We start from the raw sequence: 17956 nt of genomic DNA, 5'->3' as shown, positions 1-17956 counted from the left end.
ACTTGAAAGCACAGCGGGTAGGTTTAGGAATGTACTAGCCAGTCCTAATTCTTGTTCACAACATGGTCACTGTGGCATAGATCAAGAGCTGTCAAGGATCATGGGGAGCAGGGTCCTGAAAAATGGAGGGGGTCGCATACTGACAAGCAAAGAATACACAATGCTGGTGGTTCGGTGAGTTGAAACCAGGAATTGTATGATTTATCTATAACAGTAGCTGACAGCATTGATGATAAATCATACTGATTGCAAGAACAGTCTACTTAGGACATCTGTCATCTCATTGATCATCAAGATTGATTTGGACAACTTGGCTGCCCATGCATGACTTCCTTGCCTAGCTGCACACTAAATAGAAGAAGATGACTATCCTAGTTAGGAAAATGCCATTGTTCAATCAATGGTACTGTTTTAATTTTTGATCCAAAATGAAACTTATTGGGGAGTGGCTTAGGTCCTAGACTAGACATCAATTTAAGGAAGATTTTCTGAAGAAATGAAATCTCCTGGGTAATAGGCAAGAGGTTATTTACACATTAAACTACTTAAGCAACTTCTTATAATATTAATAACGACTGTAGTGTCTTACTGTACTTCCATTTTGTATTTTATTGTATTGTATTCAGTTTGTCTCCAGTTGTATATACTGTACATTACTGTCTACCATTTCTTATGCTCTGTAGAATCCCACATACATTAAACATAGTATTTTCTCATAGCTAATCTTATTTTCCAGTTTTGTAGTACATTATTTTTAATTACACACTATGTGTAATTTGCTTGATTCAGTCTTTTCAGTCCTCTCTATATTTATCCTTCCTTTGTCATATTCTTTTTCACTTCTTAGGTTTTTCTGCTTCTCAACCCATTTTTGAAAATGTCTCATTTGTAAAAATTTGGTTACTTCATTTTGCTTTAAGAGGTAGTTCTCCTTCCCTTCCCTATATTTTCCATAATGTGCAGAAGGACAACTTGATAAGAAGGAGATACGGTTAGGAAATTGGAGATTGGATCCAAGAATTAAAATTCAGCATATTTAGAAAACCTATAAAGATTTATTACACCAAGCTTTTAATTGTTTATTCGGTTTAATATTCTGTTTAATGCTTTTTTAATTTTTTAACATTCTGTTCTTGTTTTTTTTAATTTGTTTACTCATCAAAGTACATAGGTAAGGTATACATCAAACAAAAAAAAAAAACACTGTTTGATAAGCCTTCTGCCACGTGGTATACTACAGATGTGCTGAAACTATAACTCCCAGGATTTCCATTCATAATGGGAATTGCAGTCTGTTAATAATTTCCATTATTTCAGTTTGTTTGATTTTACTACTTGATTGACTTAAAAAAATCACAGAACAGAAGAGTAAAGCACAGCATATTTCACACACAGTCTGGACATGGAGGAGTACCAGAATAAAAACAAGTGACCTTGCTTTGACAATTTCAGAATGAAAAGCATGTCTGAATAAATGAAAATTAACTTTATGGATCATTTGACTGTAAGATCAAGAATGCAGAACCATATTCAGTTCACATTGATTTATGTAGTTACATTATGTATATTTAAGAAAATCAATGACTAACAGTTTAAAAATATATGATAGTTTGCTGGTATAAAAGAAAGGTAATGCTACTTAGTCAATACAGAATTTTTGCAAGAACATACTGGTCTAGGAAATCAGTGCTTGACAAGCCAATATTATATTCTGATGTTGAAACTCCTAGTGAACAATTCAGCATTGTTATTTTAATGTCAGTAGATTTGAGATACATTGCCATTTGTGTTTAAATATATTATAGTCCTGTTTGATTTACAGATTTTAAAATACCAATTAGATGCTTAAAATAATTGTATTATGCTAAATTAATTAACAGAAAACATAAATTAATTAATGTTAACAGCATTAACAAAATAACATAATTCCAAAATTAATAATCATAAAGAGGAAAACAAGAGAAAATTATGAAAAATTATGTTACGAATACCAGCAGAGGTTTTGACCAGATTCTTGAAAGGCTACTTCCTTGCGCTTTTATTCGAAAAAAAAAAAGAATTCAAAGTTTGACAAACAACACAACAATTGGTTGCTGAAAATAAAATATAGATTTCTCCTTCCAGTGTTAAATATGTATGATAATTTTTTAGCTATCCATATTCCTGAAGAATCCACATTCTTTGTATCTTGAGAGATTCTTTACACTGGGGATATACAGTAACTAAGAAGAACATACGGTTCTTTAACACACTGATTAATCCCTAATCATATTAACAATCCTGACAGTATTTGCCCAAATAGTGGCAATAATAGTAGAAGATCAAGCCATATGAATTAACATTCCAACTCCTGAGTGGCATCTGCAACAGCAAATTGCAACCAACCCAAATTAAACATAAATCCTATATACCTGAAACATTTTTGTTGCTGTATTAACCGCATTTCAAGATCCAAGGAAACTAATTTCAATTTGTTTAAAGCAACCCTCCATTAATTTACCAGGAAAGAATATTGAAACTCATTATTCCTGAGGTTGTGTTAATTGCAAAACCAATTTCATCAACTTCCTATGGGAAGGATTAGTGTCTTAAGAACCCACTGTTAGTTCCTCCAAAATCTCCAGTCATTATGGAACTTCAGAAGCAGCAATGGCATTTCAACCAAATAAACCAAATAATAAATCTTTAAGTTAAATAAACTGCCAAGAGTCACTGTGAGGCAAATCAGTCTTTTTTTGTTTAATTTTGCAAAAAAAATGAAAAATAGTTTCCTCAAAAATAAGATGATTCAAAGTAATGTGAGAGGCCCAGTTTACCCAAAAACCCCAACAACCCAGATTTGGATGCTGTTTTTAAAATGGGTTTAAGCTTTTCATGTCCAAATAATAAATTTGTCCAAATAATATCTGTGACCTAGTTTTTTTTCTATATAGATCTTGCAGCATTAATGGAAACGGATCCCTTCACCAACAGAGATCCTAATACTTGCCATGACTTCAGTGGGATCAGATAATAACACTTGAGGAGTTATTCAAAATACAGTTGAATTCTGAAGTACTGAAACTAAAATGCATGTTCAATTATAAGTCTGCAAGGGTGGAAAGCTAAATCCACCTTTCTGAATAAATAAGTGTAACTTGTTCATTGAAAATCTCACAGAATGCCCTTAACAAAGGAATTTATTCAGTGTCCTGTAAAGTCATTTAAAATAATCTGCTGGAATAAATGTAGGAAGGTAGCTCAAAATGTAAATCACCTTTGATGTTAATGCATCTTAATCACCTATAACTTAACCCCAAATCGTGCTACCCCTGGCACGATGAACCAGCCAAGCTATTGTTGTTATTACACAATCTGTGTTGTTATTAAACACAGAAGAAATAAAAGAATCAAAGTTTAATCTTTAATAGAAGTTGGTTTAGAGGAAAAGAAAAGGGGGGAGAGAAAAAGGAGAAAAAACAGAACTACACAATTATAGAAGAAACTGCTATTCATAACTTTTCATTATAATCGAGGACAAGTAACTATAACAAACAAATGTGTAATTAAAAGCCAGCAGTAAAGAGATCTAATAGTCCATACAATGTAATTGCAGAATACAAAGAGAAGACATTAACCCTCGTCCTTCAGCAGGAACTTGAACAAGTCAGTTATCTTTCAGCTTCCACATTATTATGTCTTGCTAGTGAGGACCCATTTGATAATTTCAGAAGAAAGATGGCTCTGAATCTGATGAAGCACAAATGTTCTCCCAAGCAATAGTCCTTGTGTTGTTGAACATTTTTCTGTGTTGTTGAACTTCCTTAATATAATCAAGAAAAATTATGAGAGTTTTTATCTGTCCATTCAAGTAGACAAGAACATAGGCCTTTTTGTTGAAGGTCATTCTCACAGTAAATCTAAGGAAACATACAATGAATGGCTGAGGTTTATCAACTGTGTGAGAAAGTGGTATTGTAACACAATAAGCCCTTTTAACATTTGACTAATAATCTTCAAGCAAGCCAATACTCTTGAAATTAAATCTTTGATAGAACAAACTAAATGGGTTGGGGGGGGGAGTGGGGGCTTCCCCTAGAATTCCTGTAGACGGAGTCTTTGAGAGTTAAGTTCTAGAAATATTATTTATTAACAGCTTTTAGTAAATCAGTTATTGGTGAAATCTGTGATTTTGCATGATCTTCCAAATGAGTTATAACTTAGAGTATTAACAGTCTGCCTGAAGAAAAAAAGCCATAAGTATTAACAGTCTGCCTGAAGAAAAAAAGCCATTATGACTTTCTCAATGGCTACTGACATTCTTGCTTAATAGGGAAGATGTGGATCTTGGCTACCATCCAAGCAAATAACATACAAACCACCTCCAATAATCAGAACAGAATGTAATCACTTGTTGCTGGTTCCACTATAGCAATTGGCATAGCAAATAAATAGTTATCAGGATGAAAATTGTAGGAGGTGCCAGAGAATGCCAATACCATCTGACAATAGCACTATCATGACCAGAAACCAAAACATATTGCAGATTAAGTTTTATTCATAATCGTATTTTAATATAAAACAAAGTGAATTTTTGGTAACAGAAGATAACATGAAAATTGAAAGGTCTTAAAATGCAAAACCATTTTTATCTGAATCATTTTTCCCACTACTACAAAGTGCAGTCATTTCATTATAGAATGCAGAAATATATAGCAACTTCTACCATTCTTGAGTATTCTTACGTATTTTACATTTTACTTTTTATGGGAGAGGGTTAATTTAGATGTAAGAATTGTGAAGCTTTTTAATCAGCGAAGACTTACCTTACCTCTGTAAAGCTACATTGTGAATTTTAAATTTTTTTGAGTTCACAATTTTCTGATTCTAATACTATCAGAATTTCAAAGAGTTTTGGAAAAGATCCAGTATATATGTTGAACTAGTTCTGAAATTAGACCAGGAATGTTTTGGGAGTGCAGCATCTAGAATTCTGCAAATTGCAGTCCCAAGCTATCTGTATGGTGAATGATGTTGCTTCAAAGGGACCAATGCTATAAAATGCCTTTTGTGCAAAATAAAAATAAAACTGAGCAAAGAGTCATCATTGTTATTTGCTTCCAGGAATGTCAGCTCTGCTGGAGAAGAAGCCCGCAGAAGAATGAGGGAATGTGACGGACTTACTGATGCATTGCTGTATGTGATTCAGTCTGCTCTAGGAAGCAGTGAAATTGATAGCAAGGTTTGTTCTGTTTCTCTAGCCTAGATCTTTTATTTTTTCATTTTTTGCACTTCTGATCTCAGATTACGATTACCAAAAATCAACAGATGGATTTCCACCATTCTGAAGTAGGAAAAACATGAACATTGTATTGTCAGCCATGAAATATGCGTAGTTTTAAAAACCAAACAATAACTCCAAAACTCTTCCCCAAAATAAAGAAAAACAAATCCTGGCTCCTGCCCACTTTGCATAGCTCCAACAAAAGATTCCTGGCTTCCAAAGTCTTGTTTACCCCTGCTTTTTACATACAGAATTGTAAGACACAAAAAATGGATTTTCCTATGCAATTGTAATGGCTAAATTTTGAGATACTTAATAAAGCCTTGTATTGCTTCATAGACATTTGTTAATTCATCTGCCATTTTCTCAAATTCACTCTATACATTAGGGGCTGGGAATGAGAGTAGTCGTATTCAGTGCATCTGGAAGACATCCTGTAGATTGAAATAGGTCTCCATTCTTTCTCTCTCCTAAAATACGTAGAACAATAAATGGAAGTGTACTGTACTTACTATTCTCTACTTTGCAGTATTTAAATAGTCTTTGCCTTTGAACCTATTCCTGTACTTAAGGCGCTTAAGGAATAAGTTTGCGCATTACTGAATGTATGAATGCAAAACAAAGAGACCACAGTGAACAAACTTGTATATCTCTCTTTGGATATTTTACAAATATATTCTCATAAGGTTTGAGAAGACATTGAGAAGCATGCTTACTCTAGATTTAGCGAGATGAAAAGCAAAGCATTTTTCTTTACTGCAGATACTGCTATTGAGTGATAAAAAGTGAAATAAATGTGCAGTCTACATTCCAGTAAGAGCACAACACATGCAGCAACTATACACCTCTAAGGAGATTTAGGAGCTCCTAAAAATTCCCATTCTCAGTGCCTTAGAAAGAAAAGAAAGATGTTGTTGATTAAAGCAACCTCAGACAGTACTATTTTAAAGCATGTTGATGTCTTTTTCTATTTAGCATAGCAATTCAAGAAAGTTTGATCCACAGCCACTGATTTAGCTTTTATGTCGCTAATAAAATTAGAAACACCTCCTATCTAAAGCGTGATAATCTGGCAGATCATTTTTTACTGCCGACTAATTGATGGAAGACTACATGACATAATGTAATCTTCAAGCACGTTAATTATTCTGTCACACGAAATTTCATACAAAAAAGAATCTTCTTAGTATGTGCTTCTCTTCTCCATCAAAGATACAAAACCACAACTCTGCTTTTTCCAACATCTGAAAAGTTCAAAAGGTACAAAACTTGTATATTTCTCTTTGGATATTTTACAAATATATTCTCATAAGGTTTGAGAACACATTGAGAAGCATGCTTACTCTAGATTTAGCGAGATGAAAAGCAAAGCATTTTTCTTTACTGCAGATACTGCTGTATAATGCAGAGGAATGCTAGGCAGAACTGGTATTTCTATTACTTTCACTCTTAAGCCACAGAGCTAAATTATCAATCCATTTGTTTGTTTATTCTTTTTTATTCTATGCATGAATGGTTGTAGGATGTTGTTGGATTGTTGACCATATGACTTCACATGCTCTCTTCTGCATGTACCAGCATTGCAGAAGCAAACTCCACCCCTTTTCCTTGTGCTTTAGGGTAATTCATGCAGTAGATTCATGTAAGCACTGCTAGTTGTTTACAAAATAAATTCAAAATTGCTCCTCTCACCTGCAAGCCATACTTTGGGAGCAAGTTCTTAGAACAACAGACTTTGAAGCTATTAACATTTTCTTCATCTTCAACCAGAGTTCCTATTATTGGCCACTGGCCTCTGTCACCCTTCCTGAACACATTTGAGATTCTCTCTTCTTTGTGGCAGTCCCCAGGACTATGCAGTTTCTTCCTATCAAGAAAATGACTTGATCAACAGCCAAAACCTGCTAAAAGACCTGGTCCCAATTGGGGCAAAACAAATAAGGGACCTCTGATGATGCAACAAATTCAAGTTTCCCAACCTCTTGACATCAATCAAGAAATCACTCAATTTCTTCAGGGTTCAAAGGAACACTTGCTTTCTACTTGACACTGACTATGTTTCTACTTAGAAAGGAACTGATATCCTATCTTTTAAGCTTTTTACAAGAAGATAACCATAGTTATCAAACTTGGTTAAATAGTAACTGTGCCCTCTCTGGATCTATGATTACTCTTCATAAACTAGAGATGCAGCTGAGGTCTTTCTACATAGGATCCTCCCTACCAGAATATACAGAGCATCTGATGAGAACTATATTCTTCTATATGTTTGAGAGAGAGAGAGATTCTATATATGCTTCCAATATTATCACCTGCCCCTCTGCTCACAGAGAGATGCCCATTTGGTAGAACAATTCTTTCTTCAGTTCATTTATATACATAAACGCTCTTCCATATCTAGCTAAGCATCCATACATATAAATCACATATACCACAGTGAAGAACTTGTTATTTACCTGCAACTGAGGCTGCTTGAATGTTCACACAGTTCCCCTTCCTATTCATACCTGGTGCTACGTGACCCCAGTGTTCTTTTCAAGAACTGCTTGGTGGTGTCAGGAACTGAAGGGATTTAATGGAAATTGTGCCTAGTTGTGCACACTATGCAGTCTTGCTCCCACCAAATAAACCTGTCATTTCAAGAGGATTCCAAATAGACTCTGCAGGCATGTAGCTGATATGTGTGAATTCACAGATGAAATAATATGATATACATACTGAAACTGTGAGTAAGTATATCACATATGACTCAGCAGGGGTAATTTTTCAGACTCTGATCTTAATTTCCAATTTGGAATAATTTGTCTGATGTAATGGCAGGGTAAAGAGAAATTATTGTCACCATTTATTTGTGCTAGGAATTTGACACATCTAATACAAATTGGAATGCAATTGCCATCCAATTAACAGTGTAATTATTAAGATAACCTTAAAGTAACATAACATTATGCTATAAACTTCCTATCTACTCTTAGAACTAAAGAGCTGAGGTTTATTTATGTATTAGTTCTGCAGAATTGTCTGTATAGGTGTCATAGGTCCTTACCTCACCTTAACCGATCCTTACTTCAAGGCTGGTGAGTGTTAAAAAATAGAAACATGCAAGCAACACCATGAGAAGAGGAGATTATAGGACATGAGGATCAGATGTTGCAGTGCTGATTCTGCAAGATTTAAGCGTAGATGTGGATTGTTTGAGGAAATCCTAATAGAGACCTCAGGAAATCATCTGTGATTTTCATAAAGGCAGTTTTAATGAGTTGCAGAGGAGAGGCGCCATATTAGAGATGTCAGATGAGGTGTTTGAAAAGAATAAATCAAGGCACAAGGGATTTAATCAGCATGGTCCAGAAGCTGGTAGAAAAGGAAAAGAATAGAAAGGGAGATGGCAATTAGGCAATGGGAGGGAGAATCAAATGCTTTGATTGTGTTTTATCTTAGGCAGTCAAGGAGATCCTGCAGTTTATTCATTTTTTTCAATTCTTAAAACACAAAGGGGAGTAGAATTGGAAGCAAAGGAGTAAATGGCGTATAATCCTTCATCACATTGTTCTAACACCTAACCATTTTAAGTGAAATCACAAATTGTTTTAAATGAAAGGCAAACTGAGTTTTTAAGAAGTTGTATTAGATTTGCCATTGAGTTTACTACATTTCAGCATGGATTCCATGCAGATGTGCAAAAGCTGTCCCTGAGACTCCTGTGTGATATTTCCATCAATCTTAGAGACAGTTTAAATTGCAGATCTATTATATTCACTAGATAGATAATAATCAGCATTCATGATGGATGATCCTTCACAATACCCATGATGGTTTCCTTTTTTTTCCTTTTTTTATAAATTCATGGAAAATATGTCATCTTTTTCCTAATTCTGAGCTTACACTTCTATATGTGAATCCTGTTGATCACATTTTAACTTTGGTTTTGTTCTCTTTCATATTCAACACTAGCATTCCTGTTACATCTAGACAAAGACTTTATTCTTTCAAAGAAACACAACTTGCTGTTATTTAAATTCTTCACTGAGGTGACTATAGTTTCCATACAGCAAGCTGCATATTTGAAATTTTGCACACACACAGAAGAAAACCTTGATGGAATAAAAGTGTTTCCTCTTTCTTTGATAGGAAGGCTATCCTGTGTTAGGATAGGGTATTTCAGCTAGCCTTCTTAAGAACCTGCCAGCCAAGTTTTCTTTCAGTTCTACGAAAGGAGATTTGGAGAACTGATAACTTTTCTGATGAATATGAGAATTCTAAAAGTATTATAATTATTTTTGCTTGCTCTTTAGACCGTTGAAAACTGTGTGTGCATTTTAAGGAACCTCTCATACAGACTCGCTGCAGAAACATCTCAGGGACAGCAAATGGGGACCGATGAACTTGATGGTTTACTTTGTGGTGATGCCAATGGAAAAGATGCAGAAAGTTCAGGATGCTGGGGCAAGAAAAAGAAGAAAAAGAAATCTCAAGATCAGGTACATGCAGATAGCTTTAATTTATTTAATTATTTGATTTGGTGCTGCCCAACCCCAGAATAATTTTGGATAGCTGACAATAACAATAGTAGTAATAGCAGTTTAAGCTGTCTCCCACAACCAAATAGTGCAGTCACTATTTTTTTTGCCTGCTACTAAGAAATAAAAGTTATGTAAAATACATTAAAACAAAGTTTACAACTGAATACATTTTCACTGGTAAAATAAGTGAAACCTAGGGGGTGTAACTTCAGTTGACCATCCTAATAGTAACATTAGGGGTTCTTATTTATTATTGTTTATTTTCTGTGATTAAATACAATATATTTATAAAGTATCTGGATGGCCTAAAGGAATAGTTAAAATACTGTGGATTTAAGGATTGTTTTATCACATCTCTTATCCTGGTATGGTCACTCTCATGGCAAAAAGACAACTCACAAAATGAGGCAATGCCTTGTAGGTTACAAAATTTTAGGGAATATTTTTTCTGAGTTGGCTTAAAATGACACAGATCATACATATTCAGCTATCTGCAGGCTATATTTTCTTTTAACACATTTTTCTGGTGTTATATTTGATGACTAACACTCAAGCAATCATTAATTCGGACTCATAAGCTTTTGCTTAGAAATCTACTTTAATGGTGCGAAGCATTTCAGTACAGAAGAAAAGCTGTGAATGAAATTGCCTACGCCTTTCTACACTTAAAAGCTCAGTAACTGCAAATTCCCCCCCGCACTGCCCCCTTAAGTATGCGCCCCCTCCTTCCCATGCCAGCAGATGGTTGTAACGGCTCTTTGCAAATGACCTTGGCGTGAGAAGCTAGCCCAAACAAGATGATTCACACTCCAACCATGCAGCCCCTCCCTGCTGGTTGACTCGCATGTTGACACGTGTTGCAGCAAGATGGCTGCAAGTCCGATAAGATGTTCTGGGAACATCTGATTGGGGAGCATGACATTATATTTCTCTACTGCCTTTTGATATAATGAACTGATTGTAGGGAATGTCTTTGTGCTGATTTATAAAATAAAGCTTTTGAATGTGTTTTCTTCAACTATATTCTCTTAATCTGCCCATCAGAAATTATATCCCAGATACTGTTCACACAATTAGTTAATTCCACCCCTAACTTTATCAGAAGTCACTGAGTCATATTAGACTTATAGCTACTCTTTTGATTCACTTCTTGCAATACAGGAGAAGGACATCTGTTATTCTCAGATGAGTCAATAATACACCTAGATGATGTATTCTCACATGAAATTAAATTATTTGCAGTGGGAGATGTACAGAACTGAAGTCTTACTTACTATTCTCTTTATATTAAAATGTTAAGGCTTCCATTTTATTAAATTATGAAATGATTCTTGACTGCAAATGACAATATGCACTGTATGGTTTATGAAAAACTGTACTCTTCATATCCTGTATCAGAAGACACTTCGGGTATCTTGGTAAACACTCAGGGGTGGTCCTGATCCTTGCAGGATGTTGTTTATTCATTCAGTCGCTTCCGACTCTTCGTGACTTCATGGACCAGCCCACGCCAGAGCTTCCTGTCGGTCGTCAACACCCCGAGCTCCCCCAGGGACGAGTCCGTCACCTCTAGAATATCATCCATCCACCTTGCCCTTGGTCAGCCCCTCTTCCTTGCAGGATAGTTTTTTAAAAAATTAGAGGCTCAAGTATGTTGCATAGCCTATATTAAAACAACTGATGCAAACAACTTTTCTTTACCCATAAATTGAGAGTCACTTGTAACACCTCCTAAAGAAATATCACAGTATGTGACATTGATTCATCTGGAAAAATATTTAGGACCAATGTGTTTGATATGCATGTGTGTGTGTTTGTGTGTGTGCATGTGTGTGGTTAGAACTTCGCCTTGGGAGTGGGAGACCGGGGTTCAACTTCTGGCTGTACCTACGTTACAAGTAAGGGTTGCCTTACAGATGAACCAGCTGTTAGCAGCAGGCTCCCACCCAGACTGGCTAACACAAGGTAGGAAGTGCTGATCATGAAAGACCCCAACAAGGGAACAACATCATCCAACTACCGGCCAATAACCTGCCTCCCCACAACATGGAAAGTCCTATCAGGCACCATAGCCACCAAGCTGCAAGACCATATAGGCCAGTACATCAGCACAGATCAGAAGAGCATTGGGAACAACACCAGAGGCTCCAAACACCAGTTGCCTGAGACTCAAGGTCTAGACAGACCAATCTGAGCACAGCCTGGATTGACTACAGGAAAGCCTATGACTCAATGCCACATACAAGGATCTGTGAATGCCTGGCACTATACAAAGTCAACAGGACACTCAGGGCCTTACGAACTCAATGGGACTGTGGAAGACAACCCTGGAAGTCAACTCAAGGCAGCTTGCACAAGTGGCCATCAAGTGTGGCATATACCAAGGTGATGCACTGTCCCCACTGCTGTTCTGCATGGGCTTGAACTCCCTCAGCCAGATTATCACAAGAACTGGATATGGATACAAGTTCAAGAGTGGAACTACCATCAGCCACTTCCTCTACATGGATGACATCAAGCTGTATGCTAAGAGTGAACGAGACATCGACTCACTGATCCTCCTGACACGGATCTACAGTGAGGACATTGGGATGTCATTTGGACTGCAGAAGTGTGGCCGGATGGTAGTAAAGAGAGGGAAGGTAGTTAAGACTGATGGGGTGGAATGACCAGCAGGCCACATAGCAGACGTACAGACCAGCTACAAGTACCTTGGTATCCCACAGACGCATGGGAACCATGATGAGGAGGCAAGGAAGACAGCAACATCCAAGTACCACCAAAGGATAAGACAGGTCCCAAAGAGCCAGCTCAGTGGGAAGAACAAGATCCATGCCATCAACATGTATGCCCTGCCAATCATTAGATACCCGGCCGGTATAGTGAGCTGGCCAAAGGAGGACATGGAGGCTGCTGATGTGAAGACCCAGAAGCTCCTCACAATGTACAGATGCTTCCACCCCAAGTCCAACACCCAGAGACTGTATACCAGGTGGAAAGAGGGCGGGGTCTGGTGAGTGTCCAAGCCACTGTCCTGGATGAAGCCCAGAGCATCCAGGAGTACATCAGTAAGATGGCACCTAAAGATTAGCTGTTGAGAGAATGCCTGAGGCAGCGGCAGACATGGAAGGAAGATCAAGCAGAAGAAGCGCCATGGCAAGACAAGACCCTGCATGGGATGTACCATCAACAGATAGCTGAGGTGGCTGACCTTGGGAAATCCTACCAGTGGCTGGAAAGGGCTGGACTAAAAGACAGCACTGAGGCACTGATCATAGCAGCACAAGAACAGGCACTAAGCACCAGATCCATAGAAGCAGGGGTCTACCACACTAGACGGGATCCGAGGGGCAGACTGTGCAGAGAGGCCTCAGAGACAGTCCAACACATAGTGGTAGGGTGTAAGATGCAGGCAGGAACAGCATACACTGAACGGCACAACCAAGTAGCTGGCATTGTGTACAGGAACATCTGCACAGTGTATGGGTTAGACCCTCCCAAGTCCAGATGGGAGATTCCACAGAAGGTTGTGGTGAATGACAGGGCTAAGATCCTGTGGGACTTCCAGATCCAGACAGACAGACAGGCAGGTACTGGCCAATCAACTGGACATTGTGGTAATAGACAAGGACCAGAAGACAGCATTGGTGATAGATGTATCAGTGCCAAGTGACAGCAACATCAGGAAGGAGTATGAGAAGCTGGAGAAGTACCAGGGCCTGAAGGAGGAACTAGAGAGGATGTGGAAAGTGAAGGCCAAAGTGGTCCTAGTGGTGGTAGGGGCTTTCAGGGCTGTGACCCCCAAACTGGGAGAGTAGCACCAACATCCTAGGAACAACATCAGAGCTCTCTGTCCAGAAGAGTGCAGTGCTAGGAACAGCTAAGATACTGTGCAGAACCCTCAAACTCCCAGGCCTCTGGTAGAGGACCTGAGGTTGAGGAAGACACATACCACCCATATGGGTGAGAAGGGAATTTTTATATTCTTTTAAATAAATATAAAGTTAGAAGAAATAATTATTACATCAAATTTGGATATTCTGAAAGTTCTGTAATGACATTTTATTCCAAATGCTCTTTAATGCTCAAGTTTGGGACTAAAGGTTTTCTGGCATGCTTTATAGCAAAGCTGGAGAAAAATTTGAGGAGGCCGTGAAATGGTCTTTATCCCTACCCCACTACCAAAGCAAGACCATCATTTCTGAAATAAAAGTGTTCCCGCTAGAGGCTTGGACACACTACAACATCAAGTTGCTTTATTAGTTGTCTATCAAGTCTGAAAATGTGTTGTGTTTCTGATGTCATTCATACCATGTATACTTTTTCTTTCCTGAATTCAGAGTGTTTGAGGTTGCTAGGTAATAGAGAAGCTAGAAAATATTATACTTGCATGATCAACTGATTCAAAGTTTTTGTTTCTATAGTATCTCATTAACCACAACTCATGAACTTAAAGCTACAATCTAGTTTAATTTTACTGTAATGAGTTTGCTGTAAAGAGATGGTTGATCCCTTTTGGATTTATTTAATGATAAGGATAGATTATGGGCAGGAAAATTATATGTACGTTAGGCTTATGATATCTAGAACAAATTTCCTTATGAGAAAGTACCAATAGAAGAGAATATCTGTAGCTCAGCGTTGAACTGAGGAGTTCTTGGTGCTCTGTGAGCTTGGTTGTTTTCTTGCAGATGTTTCATTACCCAACTAAGTAACTTCATCATGATGTTACCTAGTCAGGTAATGAAACATCTGCAAGAAAACAACCAAGCTTGCAGAGCACCAAGAACTGCACAGTTATGAGAAAGTGTTAATCAATGCACTAAGGACAAGGAAAATGGTGAAAGGTACTATATATGTTCAGTTATAAATTACATTAAATAATATCAAATGATTTCTACATTGATGGTAGAAATTCTGTTGCAGGTTATCTAGCCCACTAAAGTTTATATTGTAATAAGTCTTTGTCCTGAAGGTGCTACAAGATAGTTTAATTATATGATTTGTCTTTTCAGTATTTTATGTATCTTGGAGATTGCTTTCTAAATTTGATTTTCTAGATGTATGATTTTACTCATTATTTTGAAATAAGCACCCATGAATTCATTTGGTCTAAATCCAGGTAAACCATCTTAAGATTACAGCCTGTGATTGTTTTTCTGAAGGCACAATATCCTGATCCTTTTATTGGATACCTTAAAATTTCTGTAAGGTTTCCTGATTATATTCAGATACAACTTTTTCAAGTTCCATAATTATTCTTTATCAGAATAGAATAAAGACCTTGCCTTAGCTTTCCTTGTCCATCAAAGTGATGGGTTTAATATCATTTTCTTAAAATACATTGTGCAGAGAACTGTGCATGTAATTTCACATTTTTGTTCATTGGACTGTTATACAGCATGAAGATAAATTATTCCAGCTTCAGACTTCAGATTAGTATAACAATATAAACTCAAAGATCTCTTAGATTGATGGTTGATATTTCTAATAATGTAACTTCGTTTTCTGAGTTATTTTAACCATGGTAATATTTTTCAATTTATACTCCAAACCTCATATATGACTTTAATCCAGAAGGCAATGTTGAATCAGAAAGTATTATGTGCAGAAACTGTGACTAAGACTCCCATAATCCTTTGATTCCTGCTAGCATCTGAATTACTGGATTAATTAGAGTGTAACAAATTTTACAGAACTATTTAAAGATGTTTATTCAAAGTCCGTTTCATATTGTAACTCTAATGGCCAATTAATGCATCATTTTTAATACTCTCAGAGAAGTGCAGTTGTCTGACAGATTAAAAATATACCAGAAAGAATTTGAGGGGGGAAAGTGCAGTTTTGCATAAAATGTATATAGGTTAATCTATATGTATGGCTGCACATTTGAAAATAAATTACTATGATAAAAAGATATATCACCATATATTGAGGATGGTTAGTCAAGCTGTGTGCCTACTTGGGATAGTCTGCTATCCTGATATCCCGGACAATTTAAGTGTTCCTTTGTTGCTTTCAATTGGTTCTTTATCTTTAAACTGATCTTAAAATGAGTTGCTCTTCATACCGAAAAATAGGATATAGCGCTACCCAAGTTGCAGGGCATTAGGGAGCCAGTTTGGTGTAGAGGTAAAGGCACTATGCTAGAAACTGGGAGACCAGGAGTTCTAGTCCTGTCTAGACACAAAACCAGCTGGGTGACCTTGGGCCAGTTGCTTTCTCTCAGCCCCAGGAAGCAGGCAAACCACTTCTTTGATTTTTCCAAGAAAACTGCAGGGACTTGTCCAGATGGTTACCAGGACCGACTCAAAGGCACCTAGAAAGAAAAGAGTTGCAGTGTATTAACTGAGGATTGATGATTATGTGCCATCAAGTAATTTTTGACTCCTAGCAACCACATAGATAGATTTTCTCCATGACGATCTATCCTAACCTGTTCTTCCAGGACTCCCAATGGTGCACTCGTGGATATTTTGTATCCATGTGGTTTTCATGGTAAAAATACAGAAGTGGTTTACCATTGCCTTCTCCTGCACAGTATGAATTGTTGCCTTGCCATTGTCATTAAAGTGATCATCTGCCTCCAGCATCTTCCTGTATCGCTGCTGCCCCATATAGGTGCCTGCTTGCTTTAGCTGGGTGGCTGCAATGATCTTCACGCCTTGGGTGACCCTGCTGGGAAAATATACTCTTGGCATACACTCCCAATGTTCTTTGCTCATCCCTCCCAGGAACACCCCAGCATCGCTACGCTGAGGCAGCACAGCAGGACTCAGGGAGAATTAACTGAGTAGTGTGTTGTAAGATTGGATCCAGAGAACCACAAATGCTTGCAAAAGAGGGCTTTCCTACCCTCTCCTTCCCTCCACTCTTAAATATATCTGCCTTAAATGTATTCTCAAAAATAAACCCATGTAGAAAAGTATAGGATCGGGTATATAACATTGCAACAACATGAGAGAGTTGGTGATTTCATGAAGCCTGTTTATGCATATGGAAATGCCTTTTTGCCTTTGCAAAGAACTTCATTAAATCACTTTTGCAGGATTATGTTAACAGAGTCAAAATGGCTGCGTGCCAGGATACTCCTAATAAGCTCTGTCAAAGGTGATAAATCATATAATCTAATTTTGGGAGGGGGAAAATTGGAACCAGTCACATTAAACCTACGCCTGATAGGGCACTTAACCACATGAAGGTTGACATTAATAAGTGTCTAATTAACAAAGGAGATAGCTTTTTTCCCTCTCTCTCTTTCTTCCCCCCCCCGCCCACCTCACTCTCATGCACACATACATACATACATGTTCAGACAACCCGTTGCTGTGCATTAGGATCCCGGTACTGGAAGCATTAATTAATTTTTAATAGAGGCCATTTCTTTTCAGAAGATTTCTAAACATTTGAGAAAGTTTAAAATTCCTAGAGCAGTTGCAATTTTATATCTAAGAGAAATAAAATATTTCTCATTCATTTTGCGAAAAACCCCTCTGCCTTCAATCTTATGAATTAGAATCACAGATACAGGAAACGTATCCAAACATCGTACTTCTGCATCCGTGAGTGAGCTCACACAATCATTCTATATAAGAAAAGTTTTCTCAGTATAGTATAGTGTTCTTAAGATGCTTTTCTTCTACAGGAACATTCATTCTATTTATAGATTGATTTATGTAATAAACTCTTGCATATGAGAAATAAGCCAAAGTGATATTTTAGTATTTAGATTATTATATATATATATATTTTAGATTATTGTGGGCAGAGCAGAGAAGATTCAGGAAGCTCCCCATTGTAGAATCATAGAGATGGAAAAGGCTGTTCAAGCATTAAGTCAAATTCCCTGTACAGTGCACAAATGCAGTGTAAAGTATCCACCTATCTGAATGCATCTAATAAAGGGTAGACCATTGTCTTCCTAGATAATTGGTCAAACTGCCAAACTGTTCTTATTACTAGAAACATTTTTCTAAGGTTTCTTTCTTGAGAAAAAATTCAAATTAATTCAATTTTAAGAAAAATTTAGAATAGTAAAATTGTCGGAAAGTACACCATGAACCTCCAAAAATATGTTTTTATGAAAAAGAATTTGCCCCCTTTTAGATTTCTGGATTTTTGCATATCTTTGCACACAGAATGTGACCAAAGCTTCATATATATCCTACTG

General features: G+C 37.0%; 1 protein-coding gene across 1 annotated transcript in view; it reads left to right on the top strand.

Annotated features, from left to right (window-relative positions):
- CTNND2 (catenin delta 2) overlaps positions 1-17956 on the top strand; it is a 246117-nt gene that overhangs the window by 155500 nt on the left and 72661 nt on the right. Inside the window, exons 8-9 of the mRNA XM_063299934.1 lie at positions 5104-5221; positions 9559-9744. Of these exons, the coding sequence (XP_063156004.1) occupies positions 5104-5221; positions 9559-9744 (304 nt within the window). The remainder of the gene's footprint in view (positions 1-5103; positions 5222-9558; positions 9745-17956) is intronic.

This window comes from Candoia aspera, chromosome 3 (genome assembly GCF_035149785.1).
Source record: "Candoia aspera isolate rCanAsp1 chromosome 3, rCanAsp1.hap2, whole genome shotgun sequence".
Taxonomy (NCBI): Eukaryota; Metazoa; Chordata; class Lepidosauria; order Squamata; family Boidae; genus Candoia; species Candoia aspera.
Note: the sequence above shows the minus strand (reverse complement) of the source record. Positions and strands in the feature narration are given on the sequence as shown.